Source organism: Platalea leucorodia, assembly GCF_965183815.1.
Source record: "Platalea leucorodia genome assembly, chromosome: 9".
NCBI lineage: Eukaryota > Metazoa > Chordata > Aves > Pelecaniformes > Threskiornithidae > Platalea > Platalea leucorodia.
Window position 1 is genome coordinate 31256733 of NC_138831.1, and position 13957 is coordinate 31270689.

Below are 13957 nucleotides of genomic sequence, written 5' to 3' on the forward strand. Positions count from 1 at the left end.
ACAAACACAACAGCTCCTTGTCACTTAGAAGCAGACACAGCCTCTTTGCAAAAATGGGAAAATGCAGTCTCCAGGGAAAGTCATCAGTTCACTGGTAGAGTGTAAGTATTTAGTGGGTTCAATAACTCCACGTAAGGGACCAGCCATGCCAGTGGGTAGCAGCACACAGGCAGCACTCACCTCGTGGAGGTCGCAGCTCAGTGATGTTCTCAGTGGCTTCATCATCTGAATCTTCAGTTGCTACCACCTTGTACCTGTTGCTGCTCTGTTTGTTCAGTACGTGTGGGACCTGCAGCGCAGCCTCTCTCTCTGCAGCCAGATCCAAATCCTGCTGAGCAAGGTGGGCCCTCAGCTGCCTGATTTCAAACTAGAGGAAAAAACACCACCACATACTGATGTCATATAAACATGGCCAGAAGTCTATATTCTACAGTTGGGTCCTATTACTCATTTTATCACTAAACCACTACAAACTGGTGACAGTAAGTACAATGCAGTGAGCCAGGATGAGAGTCCAAGCTGCTGATGCTCTCCCAGAGCCCATGTGAGCTGGACCATTGTTCACATAATCTAAAAATAATGACAGCCTCATGCTCGTCTTCTATTTTGTACATCTGCATCCTGAAAATACCATTTTGGACAATTTTTAACAGATCTAACTGCCAAATCAAATGCAATCTTTATAGAAGACCACTCTTAACAGGCATCTAGGGATTTAGGTTCATGACAAACATCCCTAATCTGCTAAACTTTGTAAAATGAGGATTTCTGTGGAGGGAGGTTCTCTAAGCAGTACCCAGAATGGTCCTCCCCCACTCACTGGGCAAGGGGAAGGGACACCACAATCCTCTTCCAGCTTGAAGTCTTCTGTACTCAACAGTGTGCAGAAAACCCTGGGGAAGGTTGCCACTTTTCTGGGCACTCCCTTCAAACCTATGAGCCACGGCAGTTAATGACTTTCTGCAGTCAGGAGGATATTTGCCTTGTGACTGGTGTTATAAAGCAGACACTGACAAAAAGACAGAAGCTACCAAGTACAATCTGATTGATGGACACGGCATACTTATGTTTGACAGCCACAAGTCTTTCACAATGCAAAAAGGAAAATAATTTTTCTGGAGAGGCTGAAGAGACCCTTTAAACCCTTAAATAGGCACTACAAGATCCCACTGTCCTTTCCCTCTGCCATCCAGCACAGCTATGGGGCTGCATGGCAGAGGTTTTCTCTTTTTTAAACTCTTTTTAAGATCAGTAGTACAGCAGTGACCAAGTCATGTTTAATTATAGAGAGTCTGAGAGGGAAAAGCAAATGAGGCGAGTAATAGGCTAAGGCATTTAAAATTTAGCATTGCTGGGCCTCCCATAGTTCAAGGCCTGAAAAGCCATCAGAAAGCATGATGCTAAGGCAAGCCACACTGCACCTGTCACTCTGCATTTACAACAGAGTTGGAATTAGCACCTCAATGCTTGAAAACTGGTGTGTAACAGCATGTAGTCTAAATGAATCTGGTTCTGGCTCTTGCCTCTCAGATGCTGACTCAAATTACTTTGCTGTCAGATTTTGGAATCCATCAGCAGACCTAGTTTGTTCCACAGCGGTCCACATCAGACATGGTGCAAACCCCAGGCACGCTGCAGAGCACCAGCAGTTCCTCTAAGCCGTGTGAGTGACTGGAGGGGAAACAAGACAGAGTTTCCACAGATTTTAGAAAGAAAAAAAGGAAAGAGAAAGGGATTCCAGTTTGCCACATCTGGAGACTATCTGCTTTCCAGAGCATAAGAGAAGGAACTACAATAACTGGAAAGCCCACTGCAAGACTCAAATCTAGAGAGCAAAAGGGCAGTTTAAGCTTTCCAGATCATATTCAAACCACCTAATATCTAACAAAGCACACAGTTTTTTCTCTGTCTTGAAATCAGTGGGCAGAGGTCTGGCAGCTGCAGACAGCTGGCTGCATGAAATGCTCATTGCTCTTACCAAGAGCTCCTCTGCCAGTGGCAGTCAGAGGAGTCAGGTAGTATCAGCAAATGTCAAAATACAGCCCTGCTCCTCGATGCCTTCAATGAAGCCTCCATGGCAGATCCCAGATAGTGGTTTTTGTGTTAACCTATCAGCTAGGAAGAAGTAGCAAACTGGTAGTGCTAACTCTTTTCCCAGCCAGCCCTAAGCTTCCTGATGCTTAAGGCACCCATGCCATACTGGAGGTGCCAGTATGAATATGGCATTCAGCTGTGAAAGGACTGTCTGGAGTTCAACTTTACAACACAGAGAATTCCAGGTTTTATCCTTGACTTGAAAACAAAACAAAACAAAACAAAAAATCCCAAAATATCTTACATTTCACCTTTAAAGGGAGAAAGATACCCTTAGAGACACTCCCTTGTTTTAAAGGAAGAAACGCACTCAAACATGATAGGCAAAAAAATAAATCTGGAGATTTTTTTTAAAAATTATTGCCTAACCATATCTACTTGCCTAGCTCAAACTAAAAGGCAATAGGAATTATGCATCATTAATGTTTTTCTACATTTCACATTTCATCCTTCAAAAACATTCCTGTGTGTCAGAAAAAGAAATATTGCCACTAAAATGCTTAATTCTGGCCTAGAGGCAGGATATGATTTCTTTTTTCATGGAAGAGAAAAAAATTGGCAGGTATTTTATAACACAAATAGATAAAACTACCTAAAAGTCAGCTCAACAACTGTATTTCTGCATCACACCCAATTTAACCAGCTTAAGCATTTACAAAGATTGGCTGAACCTTGTAACTATCAAAAGCTTGAAGGGAATCACTGCATTTCACAGATGTGAAAAAGGAAGCACGTTAGGTGATCTTTCCCGCTACAGTGAACCTACAGCAAAAATGGGGGAAGAGACCAGACTTTCTGATGCCCACTTTACATGTTCCAATCGATGCAGAAAGTGTTTCCAAATATCCACAGATTATTGTCAATCTTTAAAATTTCCATGCCCAGCCACCATCCAGTTTTTAATAGATAAGCTCATAAATTTTATTGTTTAATACAGCTCTGCCAACACGCTATGAACTACTCAGGCATGCTGGACCAAGTAGCAGTCTGCAACCATTCCTGGGATCACCACGCTGGGCAACTACGCTTTGTCCAAACGATTCTTTATTTCCTATTTATATGGGAAAAATTACTACCTTGGTTGAATCCCAACCACAGCATGAGAAACTGGAATCCACAGAGAAAACGACTACCACAGTCAACAGCTACTACCCCTGGTAATGTCAAAAACAGAAGGGGCTTTGCTGCCATCTTATGTTTGACAGACAGAAATACATGCTTGGGCCACAGCAGCAGGGAAAGCACCTGCTTATGAAGATTGCGCAAACGTCACATTCTAGCAGAAACCGAAACCTAGATCTGATGTCTTGGCTCCTGCAATGCTTCCAGATGAGAAGTGTATCCAGGACTTGCAACTTTTAAAGTGATATGTGAACCCCCTTTTATGGCTAGCAGCAAACACAATCCACATGCTTGTCTTATTTTCAGCTCTTAACACTGAGCGAGTTCAGCTGGTCTAAAATCCCAAACTGAACATGAGACTGTCAAGAGCAGATTGGGGATTGAATTCCTAGGCACAGTAAAGCAGCACAGGGCTCTGGACTTCAACATCACGTGCAAGGTGAAGAACAGCACACAGAGATGTTCAGAAAAATAACAGCAGAAACTGATGTTGCCTGCAAAACCACGCAGCTGCAGCTGGTTAACATAGGCTCTCCCGTCCACTTTTCCATTACCTCAGATGGTCAGCTTCCAGGTCCCATTCATGTTTGCCCTGAAGTCTATTTGTCATTTAAACAGTGGAAAGCTAGAATTAAATACTGCTGTGTGCGTAACTCATTTTGTTTACTGCCAGAGAAGAGGGTATTCATTGTAATGATGGTGTTTGTCTCACTCCCGCATTCAGCTACAGACACAAAGTGATCCATACAACGTGTTCCACGGAGATGCAGAACCATAACTCTGTTACAGACACAGAGCATAGGACAGAGCCAAGCCCCAACTCAACACACTGCTTCCAAATGCAAACCCAAACTCTCCAAGTCACTAGCATGTTCAAAAAGGGACTGGGTGGGACGGAAAAATCACCATTTATCATAAGGATTGATTTAAGAAAATGAAAGGACGTTCAATAAAATATCTAGGAAAAGTTAAACAAGAAACAGAGATTTTTGCTTACAAAAGGCATGCATCTACTCAGGAGATCGGTTCAATATTAATTGTTTCCAGTTATTACTTTAAAATTATCCCAAGATACTGCAGAAGCTAGAATACAATTTTGGCCACTAAAAGCAACCCACTAAAAACAAAGGTTAAGTCTAAGAGAAGTGGGTGTTCCCTACAGGCGTTAATTCAATGAGAGACTGCATGAACAAATTATGTTGTAGGTGCTTATATCTATTGAACGTTATATTGAACACTGACCTCGGGCAGTTCTAATGTGTAAAAGAGCTAATGAGATTGCTCTGACTGGGTGTCATGCAGCCCAGAGTGGGTTAAATAAATCATTAAAAGGCATAAAATATAACAGTCTTTTTAAGTAAAAATTCTGGGCCAAGTTAAACACATGAAATTTCTATTTGCAGTAGGAGCTGATGTAGCTGTCTGCAGACTTGGGCCTTTCTAATAGAGATTAAGTACTGCAGGAGAGCTGTACTGAGAAAACCACATTTCATATTTTCAGGTAGACCATCCCTCCTTCAGCCTGTATTATGCATATCAGGAGTAAAAAAAGAAAAAAAAGCATAGAAACTTCTACACACACTTTGATTTGTTTAAATTAAGACTTACTCATAGGTGTCAGCTCTGTGTTAAGAATCTTGTAAATCCCACAGAAAGCCAGTGGGCAAATAATACTGTTGTGTGGAAGATAACTTGTGATGAAGGAAACTAAGGTAACCCATCTCCTGACTCAAGATAATTACAAACTGAGTGCTGGTCCACTTGAGACTGCTACTGACATTATTTACCAGGACACCTATGATATTCATTATCTTTAATTACATATACTTTGTAGCTTCTGGTGGGTTCTTTTATCAATAAGTTCCTAACGTACTTTTCAATGGAAAAAAATATATTTGGAAATTTCACAGATTTACAGCATAGTCTAGGCTGAAATGGACCTGTGAAGGTCGTCTAGACCAACACCCTGCTTAAAGCAAGTCCATTTAGCTCAGGTTGCTAAAAGCCTGTCCTGTCAAGTTTTGAGTATCTCCAAGGTTGTATATACCACAGCCTCCCTGGCAATCTGCTCCAGTGCCTAGCCATTCTCCTAGTAAAAATGTTTGTTCTTATATTTAATAGGAATTTTGCACATTCCAGCTTGAATACTGTCACTGTGCACCTCTGAGAAGAGCCTGGCTACACCCTCCCATGAGGGAGCTGAAGACAGCCATAAAGGTGTAATACACCTGGGTAATGTGAAAATACACTTATTACCAAGACAAAAGGGAGATACAGACCGCCTCACATAAGAACGAGTAACGAGGCTGTCAGCCATGAAGAGAAAGTTCATTGACGGTAAATTTAAACTTACTTAGTGTTTTCAAAATTTGTTACATGTGCTCTTGTAGCACAAACTTAGCAATATTTTGGCAGGAAACAAACCAGAAAGAACTATGGGCACACCTGTGCCCTTCCTCGCTTAAAGAATGCATTAGGTGATTATTTATAAGCAGGTAAAATGACAGACACCTACCCAGAGCTCTAGATAACATCTCAGTTTACCTGCCTGGTTTTATAAAACGTGCCACTCATCCTATCTGATGTTTTACGGCATGTATATAAGACTCAAAAAGGGACAGACTTTAGCAGTGAATCATACAGCACTTCCCTTTAATGGTCTAGCAACAGAGTATGATTGACATAGTTTCAGAGAGATCAATGAACATTTTAGCCAGAAGCTTACTTGTGTCTAATGCAGGAGCAATAACTTTGCTCAATTCTGTTAGTGCTGTCTATACAGAATGCCCTGCCCTAAAACTCATCTGCTACTGGGATACAATCCAATGTTTATTTCCATTAGTTTAGCCATTGTTGGTAACAATAAAAATCAGGAGACAGTTGCAAACTAATGATTTATGGGCAGAATGAAACACGGGATGACCTTGGCTGCCTTCCATTCACCAAGAAAATGACTGGTAGTTAGAAATAAATTAAAATTATTGCAAAAGGATAACATAAGTTATTTCTCCGATAGGTAATTTTACCAGCTAAATAGCCCTGTCATTAAACTAGCAGCTGTTGTACAAATTATATTCCAAGATAAAAAAGAAATTATAGCTTCCATAGTTGTTGCAGCTTTGAGAATGATGAAAAACCCAATTCTATAGGAGCTGGCAGAAAAGGAGCTGTTGTGATAAGGCTGAATACATAGTCTTGGCTGGACTATACTCAGCTGAATGACTCTTACAAAAGTTAAGCAGAAAAGATCATGTAAGTAGATCTATTATCAGAAACGGAAATTCCTTTACAGGTGATTCCAGAGGAAAAGAGCAATCTTCCCTGACTGGAATGTGCATTGTTAATAAAACTTTGGAACTTTGTTTTGCAATTTAAGTTATTCTGATAAAACAATACCATCAGCAATACACTCTATTCATATTTTTGACAGTAATTGCAGTGAGAGTTTTTTACCTTTTACCTTTACCCATTTCTAGAAATCCCTGTTCCTGTAGTTGTTAATGTTTCCCATGTTTTGTGAAGTCCTGTACAGCCATCTCAGCCATTTCAGTATCTTCTGCCTTGACTGCCCTCGTGCTCTGCTCCCTCTTAATGACTTCTTTCTTGGCCAAAGGAGAATAAATAAAACAGCAACTATTCAAACAGTTTCTGTGAGGTACTACAGAGAACAAAGCGGTGGTCCGTGCAACTATAATTTATAAAATATATTCTGGTTTTCAGATGTATGGCTAGCCAAAAATCAACATCTGGAAAGAGTTTTCGTGTTTGCAAAAGTACGTCTCCAGTGTCATTCAGGAATGGAAATGTACTTTACAGTTGTGATACCTTATCACTGCTCAAAAAAATATACAACTGACAAAAGAAATAGAATTCAAAAAGTAAGATGAAGGGAGGTTGCATCTTTCCTGCTTTTATTTTTTTAAAGCAGGAACTCCATTTTTGCCTATCAAGTGTTAAGTACCAGCTTCAAAATGGGAGGGCATAGGACTTCTCAGAGAACTGGCCATCAATTATTTTTGTTTTAAACCCCAAACAAAACAGGATTTTTTTTTCCCCAATTCCTCTTCAGAAATAATGAATATTTTGTCTGAAACTTTCCAAATAATTTCATCTGCAGAACATGCCAGACCTCGAGAACGTCAATCCCAATTGCGTGACAAGTGGCAAAGCAGTAAGAAAATGAACACAGGATCTCAGAAAAGGAAGTGCTGGGAATCTGTCTAAAATAAATGTTTTCAGCTCTGTCTATAATTAGTAAATAAAGGCAAATCATCAGTGTGCTCACAAAGATGCAGCCTCAGGGTGAATCAGTATCTACATCCACTGCTGGGATGTAGGCAACCATGGTGACTTGCCATTCTTCCTACCTGGGCTGGCACTGGTGTGCCCCAGCATGTATCTGAGGCAACAGGCCAACCTCTATGGGCAGCTCCCAGCTATCCCATCTGCCTGTGCCAGAGGCGGTACCACACAAACAAGGCAAACTGGAATCCCTCCCTGCCAGCACTCCAGACTTGAGAACAGCCAGACTACTGTAGGCAACTCTTCACTCAAAAACACAGACACGCACACTTAAACTCCACAAACGAGCAATCCTTTAAAAACGTCAGGAAAGATGATCAAATGAAAAAGCAAAAACCTGGCAGAATTTTAGATGTTAAATACCATTAGGAGGCATTTTTCCCACCAGATACTGTACACAATGTTAATGTGAATATTATAATGCTGACAAGTTGTTCTTGACTGAATTATGAAGCTATTAATTTACAAAGGAAGGACGCAGTGCTTGTGTCAATGTCTTATGTTGCTAACTGTAGCAAATTAGTACATTTACCTCCTATTATACAGCTGAGACATTTGTTTGGCAGGAAGTCAGGACAGTAAAATAAGAGGGATTAGTACGCTGTCATTTTTCTATAGTCCATATTTTTCCATAGCTGGTGACACTTGAAAGTTAGGAGAGAACCTGCTCAGTTTTCACAGATTTACTCATCTATCAATGCAGTATTTCTTTGTGCTTGATGTACAGCTATGCTGTAACCATTAGAGCTCCGATTAGGGCTGCTATGCTCAGACGTATTGCAAGCCAGGCATGCAGGAAAGGAGTACATGGATCAGAACGGAGAGTGGCAAAAGCTGCTCCTGAACCCCACTTGGGTTAACAAGCCCACCTTTAATCAAAGACTGAAAAATAATAATACCGAGAATTGTTTCGAGATTGAGTGTTACCTGGCTGCATAATACATTTCCCCAAAATGAATGTTTTCAGATTTATGATTGTCAAGAACTTTAGCCTAATAGCATGGTCTGACAGACAAAATACTGCAACAGGACTCCAGAAATCTCTGATTTGCCTAATGCGTTTGGTCAAAGGATAATCTCTCCCCTGTAAAATGGGGTATATACACCATTTCCCTGTTCGTTTCACAACTATGACAGAAGCATTAATCACTTAATATCATTGTGCAAAGTTGTGATGAAGAGGACTGCAGTTTTGCCACTGAAGATACTTACGTAGTTGGAAGTAACTAATTTTTAGCAAAAGTCAAGCCTCCGGTTTAGAAATTTGTTATGGTTAACATGAGAGACTGTCAAAAACAATGTTATGAAATGACACGCACTGTCAACAGGTCTTCCAAATTCATCATGCAGGCAAGGCAACCTCACACCACCAAGAGTTCATTGCAGAACCCTAGGCTGAGATCCAGAAGACCTGGAACTAAATCTAAGAAGCCATTTGGGGTCCTAAATACTGATGGTTTCACAAGTATTTTAGGTTCCTCGGTAAAAGATGGGCACCTAAATCCCTGCTTCAGATTATGCACCTTTTGGGCAGCTGGTCTGTGCTGCGACAAGTTGCCTCTCTTCCTGTCTGCTCAGGTCCTTCAACTTTTCGACTGATTGAGCCATTCAGACTTACAGGTCTCCTCATTTTGTATTTGAAAAGCACCTACAAGTGGGGAGTTAAAGCTAGAAATGTCCAGGCTTTATTTGGACACCTCATAGTGACCCTTATAACTGAAACAAGAAGTCACTTGGAGGATCGTTCTGTTGCAGTTTGATGGTAACCTGAATGCCCTGCTTAACATGGGCCTCAACATACATCCCTGGTTTCTACTTAAAGCAGGTTATTCAAGAACTCATTTGCATGAGAAACTGCAAAAACTCCTGGCTCATTGCTCAATCAGTGTTTTTACACCTTTTTCACATAAATATATTCATTCGAGATATTTTAAGCTTCACCTTCCCTTACTTCAAGACTGAGTCACTGAACGTTTGGGGGCCTGGGAAGAATCTTAAATCTTGACTTGCTTCCAGCAACTAGAAGCTTCTGTTGCAACACTTCAAGTCTGCCAAGAGAGTCTCTGACTGACCTACAGGGAAGCTGCCTCCTGCATTTAGAGCAGGGAGATTCATTAGCTTTCAACTGCTTATACTTTTCCTAGGAATAGGGTTTTAATGTAGCTGCAGTCTCCAACAGTGGCAATGACTTTTGCACATTCTTAGAATTATGTCAAGCTATCTGTACTCATTCAATAAATTACATACTGAAAGCATTCTTTTTCTCTTCTTCATATTTGTTTTCCTCACCTTAAAAAACACAAGCACAGCAGCAGAGGGAGACAACTGCTGTTTGACAAATAGCATGCTGACAATATCCTGGCTGCAGCTAATACTTCCTTAACACTGAGACCTGTCACCTTACAACAGAAGTCCTAGTGATACTTCTCAAACCTTAGCTTGCAGCAAAGTACATGAACTATTTGATTTGCCGTGACAAGCTACGTGTAAAGACATAACTGAACTTTACCCCTTGTTCTTGGCAGATCTGGGTTAGTCTTTCCAGCTGCTCATCTTGAATAACCTTTGCCTTCTCATATTGCTGAATCATCATCTCCATCTCCACTTTCACTGGAAGGACATAGGCTGGAAAACACAAATAAGCACTTAAAGTAACCCAGCTGTGATTTGTTTTTTTATCAGAGGGAAAACGTTTACAGGCCAAAGAATGTCACCCCTTTCAGTTGCATCTAGAGAACTAGAGTATTTCTTACAGAAATAGCACTAGAGCGTTTCTTCTGGGGAAGGATTTCTAACATGTGAAACGCAGGCCATCAGCAGGGTCTAGATCTTGTTTGATCAGATCTCCATTTGCCTGGCTGAGCTGAAATGCATCCTGCATACTCTTCCTAGCTTCTGCTCCACTAATACAGATCTTTTCCAGTGTTTACCACAGATTTCCTGAATTGCTGGGTAGGAGGATTTTCTGCTTAGAGTTAGGCCCATCCCCTCTAAACCTGAACAGCATGGCTCCCTTAGGAAAAGAACTATTCCAGAGCCCTAAGCATTTAATTCCTAGACTTTGTGGTAAGAAATAAGTCCTTAATGGAAATAGCAGACTAAGAAGGATATTTTAAAAAACAAAAAGGCATTTATCTTCTATTACTTTTCAAGCTACAGCCCAGTTTTCAATAGGTCTTCTGAACGCCTCTGGAAATTTTGCTCCTGTCATAACTATGGCAGACTCAGACTGATCAGCAAAGCTGTTCAATGCGTATTGCAATTCTTGATGTCTTCTGAAGCTACACAAGATCCTGAACTTTTCTTGTACAGTTCAGTCAGTGGGCTACAATCTTTCCTCAATTCTGAATACAGAGTTTCCTGGGCATCTAAACCCAAAATAACAACTTGACTCTGATATTTCACACATGAGCAAAGTGACTCTTCATTTATTCCTTTTCCACCTCTTTTCCCTGTAACCTGAAATGCCTGAAACCACTGAACACGAAGTAGCCTACACTAAAGTCCTGGCTTCCGGCACAGTCACCGGTTCTGCTCTCTGCAACTTTGATTTGCTGGGGCTTTCTTATCTCCCCTGGTGCTTCTCCACAGAGGCCTGTGCAAAACAGTACCGATACATGCTTCATTATTATGCTGTACAACACACCAGCATTGCAGAGAGCACCTCCAGCATGGAACCCCCATGGTAAGAAAATGCTCCTGGAATCTGACATAAAAATTGTATTACAGGCAAGAACTTGGAAAAGAAAGCCCCAAGACAGGGCTAGCTGTATGGAAATGGGGAGGGTGCAGCAAATATCAGAAAAGCAGGTTGGAAGCAATTATTTTGCAGAATCACGAATGACATCTGGTGGCAAGAGACAGGAAGCAGGTCAGGGCATTTACTTTACAGGATAGGGGATGTGAAGGTGCCTAACAGAAAAACCAGCCAATCAATTATAAAGGCTCATAGGGAACAGGAGATACAGCCATGAACTTGAGACCTACTCTCCCCTCCATGGGAGTCATAACTGTCTTCTATTCAATGCCTTTAAAATAAAAGAGGAAGGAGAACAACAGAAACAGTGGTGGCAAGCAATCTTTTAGTATTTTTAAATTCTCTTTTTTCCCAGCCTGCCAGGTAATTCTCGGAGTCACAAACTGAATCACCACTCACCATCAATGATCCTCTTCACTCTCCATATTCGTAGCGTGATAATAAGGCTGATAGCATCCCAGGGGCTGCTGGGGCCATTAGCCACTGTGGAGGCCACCATCGGTGCCAAGGACAAGATTATGACAGCACCATCAAACACCTAGAGAGAAATCAGTTTTTTCAAACCCTTCCTAAAGATCATAACCCTGCCATTCCTGCTTGGGGTCTTGAAGGGCTCCCACTTTGCCCAAAAGAGATGCAATTATGGTACATATTTGAAAGGGATATGAGAGGTGGCCAAGCCCCAGAAAGGCTGCATCCTTTTTAGGTAGCATAACAGAATTCCTTAGTGCATTTTATGAGGTGAGGAGAGATAAACTGTGGTGGGAGGGCACAGAGAGAGAAAGGTATTTGGAAATGCTGGCCAAAATCCCCAAGCAGAAGTGATAGGCTAAATGCTATTACAGCCAAAGAGTTTTATTATCATTGGTATTTATTACCTGTTACTTGGCATAATGCCATCCCAAAAAAGGATACAGTCCCTGCCCATAGATCTTACTGTCTAAATGAAGAGATCAAGAAGACAAGTAGAAAAAGATGGAGCAAAGAGGCTTGATGGCTCTTGGCCACGTCCTGACTACACAACGTGTGTGGCAACAACCATGCATCAAGACAGAAAGACTCCCTGCTCTCACGTTTATTGGGCAGCTGGGTTTTCAAGGATTTTGACAACCGGGACTATTCAGAGTGATTTGTATAACATTGGTTGCATTGTGGATTAGATCAGAAAAGGCAATTGTGCAAAGTATTAGAGAGAAATGCATGAGTAAATACATTTCAGAGCAAACTGGCAATAGCATCGTGTCTGTCCTACACTCACTGAGCAGGGTAGAACAGAATACCACGTTCTCAGTCCTACTGAGACCCTTCCCAGCTGTCAAAGACCATTGATTAATGATTTGCATAAGGAGGCAGGACATAGATTTTATAAGCACCACACATTCAGAATTGTGCATAACAATTCAGTGTATTGAAAAGAAACACTTCTTACTGCCACCATTTGATGGGCAGCAAACAATATCACTCCATCGTTACAAATTACCAAAATAAATTATCATCAGAAACTGCTGCATTTAGCCTCAATAATAAGAATCTCTGGATCAATAATTTAAGTTTCACTTCACTTTTTTAGCAAAACAAGTTTAAAGGTTTACAACTTTATTACAAAAATGTGCAAGCCTCTAGACTCACTAAGCTCTGGGAAAACCCAGATTTTCTTCTGGTGCATCCTGGGCAGTATTAGTTTATGAAAAAGTATCAAGAAAGAGTTTAATTTCCCCAATCTCCAGATTTCTGATCAGATTGGGATTATGTGTTACTTACAACACATGCATTTCCTTACCTGCCTCTGCAACAGTATACACATTCTACCTCATTTTTAATTTGAGGGACAAATTACAGTATTTATCATAATTCAATTTAATTAAAAAATAATTTCACAATAAAATTGGGGGTTTTGCCAAACCAGTATTTTCTATCAGAAAACCACACACAATTTTTCAACCAGTTCTAATTTCAACTTGATTATGGGAATGGGGTTACACAAGTCACATGACAATTTTTACTCATATTGCTCATTATCTCAATAGCAGTATCAACAGTTAGACTAACACAGCTCTAACAACAAAATAAATAGACACATAGAGCAAAACCCCCACAATCCCTTCCTTAATAAAATATTTCTAAATATCATACTCTTCTGAGTCTCTCTCAGAAAAAGGGACTGCATTATACAGCTGTGTATACATGCATATAATGAGAAAAATGTGCATATTTATCTGAGTTAAAAGATATTGTATTGCATCAGGTCTTTAACAAAGCCACCCAAAGCCATTCTTAATATTCTTACTGTGTCTGCCTGGAAAACAGTACAAAGAGTAAGAGTGCTTACCTCTATTTTGTTTTCAATGTAATCCCATATGCCAAGGACCACAATCCTCAAAATAGTCTAGTAAAATAGATTAGGGGGGACAAAAGAAGATGATGAATGTTATTGTAATTTTAGATAAACATTTAGTCCTTTATCTATATAGGGGATCGCTTTTTGTCTTATTTAAGCATTATGCATTTCTTCTGAATAATAATGAGGATCTAGAAATAGCTACACTTCTATATTATAAAAGCAGGTATTGCTTTCCAAATGCTATATTGACTCAGTGGAATTTCCATAAACAAGTTCCAAGTTCAAATGTTCATCAGTCTTTCCATCCTCCTAAAATTTCTCTTTTAGTCTTGTGAGATGTA

General features: G+C 40.4%; 1 protein-coding gene across 1 annotated transcript in view; it reads right to left on the bottom strand.

The window, feature by feature from the left end:
* The window catches only part of TMEM266 (transmembrane protein 266), a gene marked incomplete at both ends in the record, with an annotated part of 61800 nt that overhangs the window by 18406 nt on the left and 29437 nt on the right, over positions 1 to 13957 (bottom strand). Inside the window, 4 exons of the mRNA XM_082321350.1 lie at positions 181 to 367; positions 10028 to 10143; positions 11675 to 11813; positions 13605 to 13661. Of these exons, the coding sequence (XP_082177476.1) occupies positions 181 to 367; positions 10028 to 10143; positions 11675 to 11813; positions 13605 to 13661 (499 nt within the window). The remainder of the gene's footprint in view (positions 1 to 180; positions 368 to 10027; positions 10144 to 11674; positions 11814 to 13604; positions 13662 to 13957) is intronic.